At 43.8% G+C, this 2,105-nt stretch overlaps 1 protein-coding gene across 1 annotated transcript; it reads right to left on the bottom strand.

Annotated features, from left to right (window-relative positions):
• Nucleotides 1-720: 720 nt before the first annotated feature.
• On the bottom strand, nucleotides 721-1,851 carry ccl20l (C-C motif chemokine 20-like). Its single transcript, XM_067253819.1, has 4 exons — nucleotides 1,755-1,851; nucleotides 1,311-1,428; nucleotides 1,146-1,223; nucleotides 721-999 (listed from the first exon to the last, which is right to left on the bottom strand). The coding sequence occupies exons 1-4, from the start codon at nucleotides 1,834-1,836 to the stop codon at nucleotides 900-902; spliced, it is 378 nt and encodes a 125-aa protein (XP_067109920.1). The 5' UTR covers nucleotides 1,837-1,851; the 3' UTR covers nucleotides 721-899.
• Nucleotides 1,852-2,105: the final 254 nt, after the last annotated feature.

Genomic DNA, 2,105 nt, shown 5'->3' with positions numbered 1-2,105 from the left:
GATTAATTTAAGTTTGCGTCATGAAGTTTGTTTGTGAAAATCGCTCAGTTTTCTCAGTCAGCTTTGTTCTGGGTGGTTGCTGCCACCTTTTGGGTGCAATGTATTATTGCAGGCTGCACAAAGAAAAGAACTACAGTTACTGCTCCATCCACTGTTTGGAGGGTGTTCAGGTGTACACACATACATAACACGGAACACATAACACGGAACACATAACACATAACACATACATAACACGGAACACATAACACATAACACATACATAACACGGAACACACCTCATATCATGCAGTTTTGTTGATCTGTGTGTCTCTGCAATGATATGTGTCAGCATTGTGCTTGTATAGTGATGGTCCACGTTTCAAATGTTACTGAAAACATGACACACAGTCAGCAAGGTATCATTTCAAATTGTTATTTATTAAAAGAGAACAGTTACTACAGTTACTGCTCCATCCACTGTTTGGAGGGTGTTCAGGTGTACACACATACATAACACGGAACACATAACACATACATAACACGGAACACATAACACATAACACATACATAACACGGAACACATAACACATAACACATACATAACACGGAACACACCTCATATCATGCAGTTTTGTTGATCTGTGTGTCTCTGCAATGATATGTGTCAGCATTGTGCTTGTATAGTGATGGTCCACGTTTCAAATGTTACTGAAAACATGACACACAGTCAGCAAGGTATCATTTCAAATTGTTATTTATTAAAAGAGAACAGTTCTAAAATAAAGCTTTTCTATTAAAGCAGTGGACGAATAGTTCAGCTTTTTAACAGAAAGACCCCTGACATTTTAAGCAATGCCTAACAATCCAAAACAACCACCTCACGCTGGTTGAGCAGTGCGGTTCATGGCGTGTCAGCTCTACAGGGTGGTGTTGCTGCTGCCGGGGAAGGACCTGGCCAGGCTCCTGCCTCTTCCCTGGGTAGGGGCGGTCTTACCAGACATTTCCTCCAGCTTGACACTGCATGGAACACACAACAGGGGGTCTAGAACTGGTGGTATGACCAGTGATGCTAACTTACTGAAGCGCTGGGACAAGCGGGTTGTCATGGTGAAGTGAGATGTCGTGAGATTAACCATTGAAATAAGTGAGACGTCAGACTGTACCTGAGCTGCTTCAGAACACTCCTCACCCAGCCAGCCTTCGGGTCGGCACACACCTTTGTATTGGATTTGAGGTAAAAACTGCAAGAGCAAACACACAGTTTATCTTCAACAGTACCTCCCAAAGAGAGCCTGTGCGTGCTGGCGGGATGTTGTTCTCAAGCTTACATGATAGCTTTGATACGGCAGACCTCCACTGATTTCTGTTCAATGTAGCCCTTAATCAGATCAATATCCTGGGGGGTCTTGGTGTACCTCACACAGCAGGCATAGGTACGGGGGGCATCTGAACTCACACACAACATTGTATAAAACCACTTAATTGAAATCTTACTATAAGATATAGTTTAGTCAGCAGCACAGATTGTTCGTTTTTACACAAGCGAAACTTGGTACAGTGTGGAAGATATTTATCCCCTTTTCAACATCTACTTAACCCTTACACTTCCCCCTTACACCTCCCCCACACCTCCCCCTACTGTGCCTTTTGTAACAACCAATGCTAACACTTAAAACCATTGAGTTGCCAGTTACAGTAGTCTTATCCAAACCAGTGTAATCTACCTCCACCTTACCTAATAGATAGACGTAGGGATAATCAGGTAAACTCACAGGCAGACGCAGGTGGACTGAGCATGCTCAGCGTGACGCACAGCAGGGAGATCACCCTGGTAACCAGGTATCTGGGAGCCATACTGAGGGTTGAAGTACCAGAGAAGAGAGACACAAACACACACACAGCCTGCTCCTTTATACCCTGTGTGTACCTGTGTGTCTGCGTGTATGTGTGTGTCTGTGTATATGTGTGTCTGTGTGCGTATGTGTGGGTGTGTGTATGCGTGTATGTGTGTGTCTGTGTATATGTGTGTGTGTGTGTGTGTGTGTGTGTGTGTGTGTGGGTGTGTGTTTGTGTGTATGTGTGTGTCTGTGTATATGTGTGTGTGTGTGTGTAATGCATGTTAT

Source organism: Osmerus mordax, chromosome 16 (genome assembly GCF_038355195.1).
Source record: "Osmerus mordax isolate fOsmMor3 chromosome 16, fOsmMor3.pri, whole genome shotgun sequence".
Taxonomy (NCBI): Eukaryota; Metazoa; Chordata; class Actinopteri; order Osmeriformes; family Osmeridae; genus Osmerus; species Osmerus mordax.
This window is presented reverse-complemented; position numbering and strand designations above follow the sequence as displayed.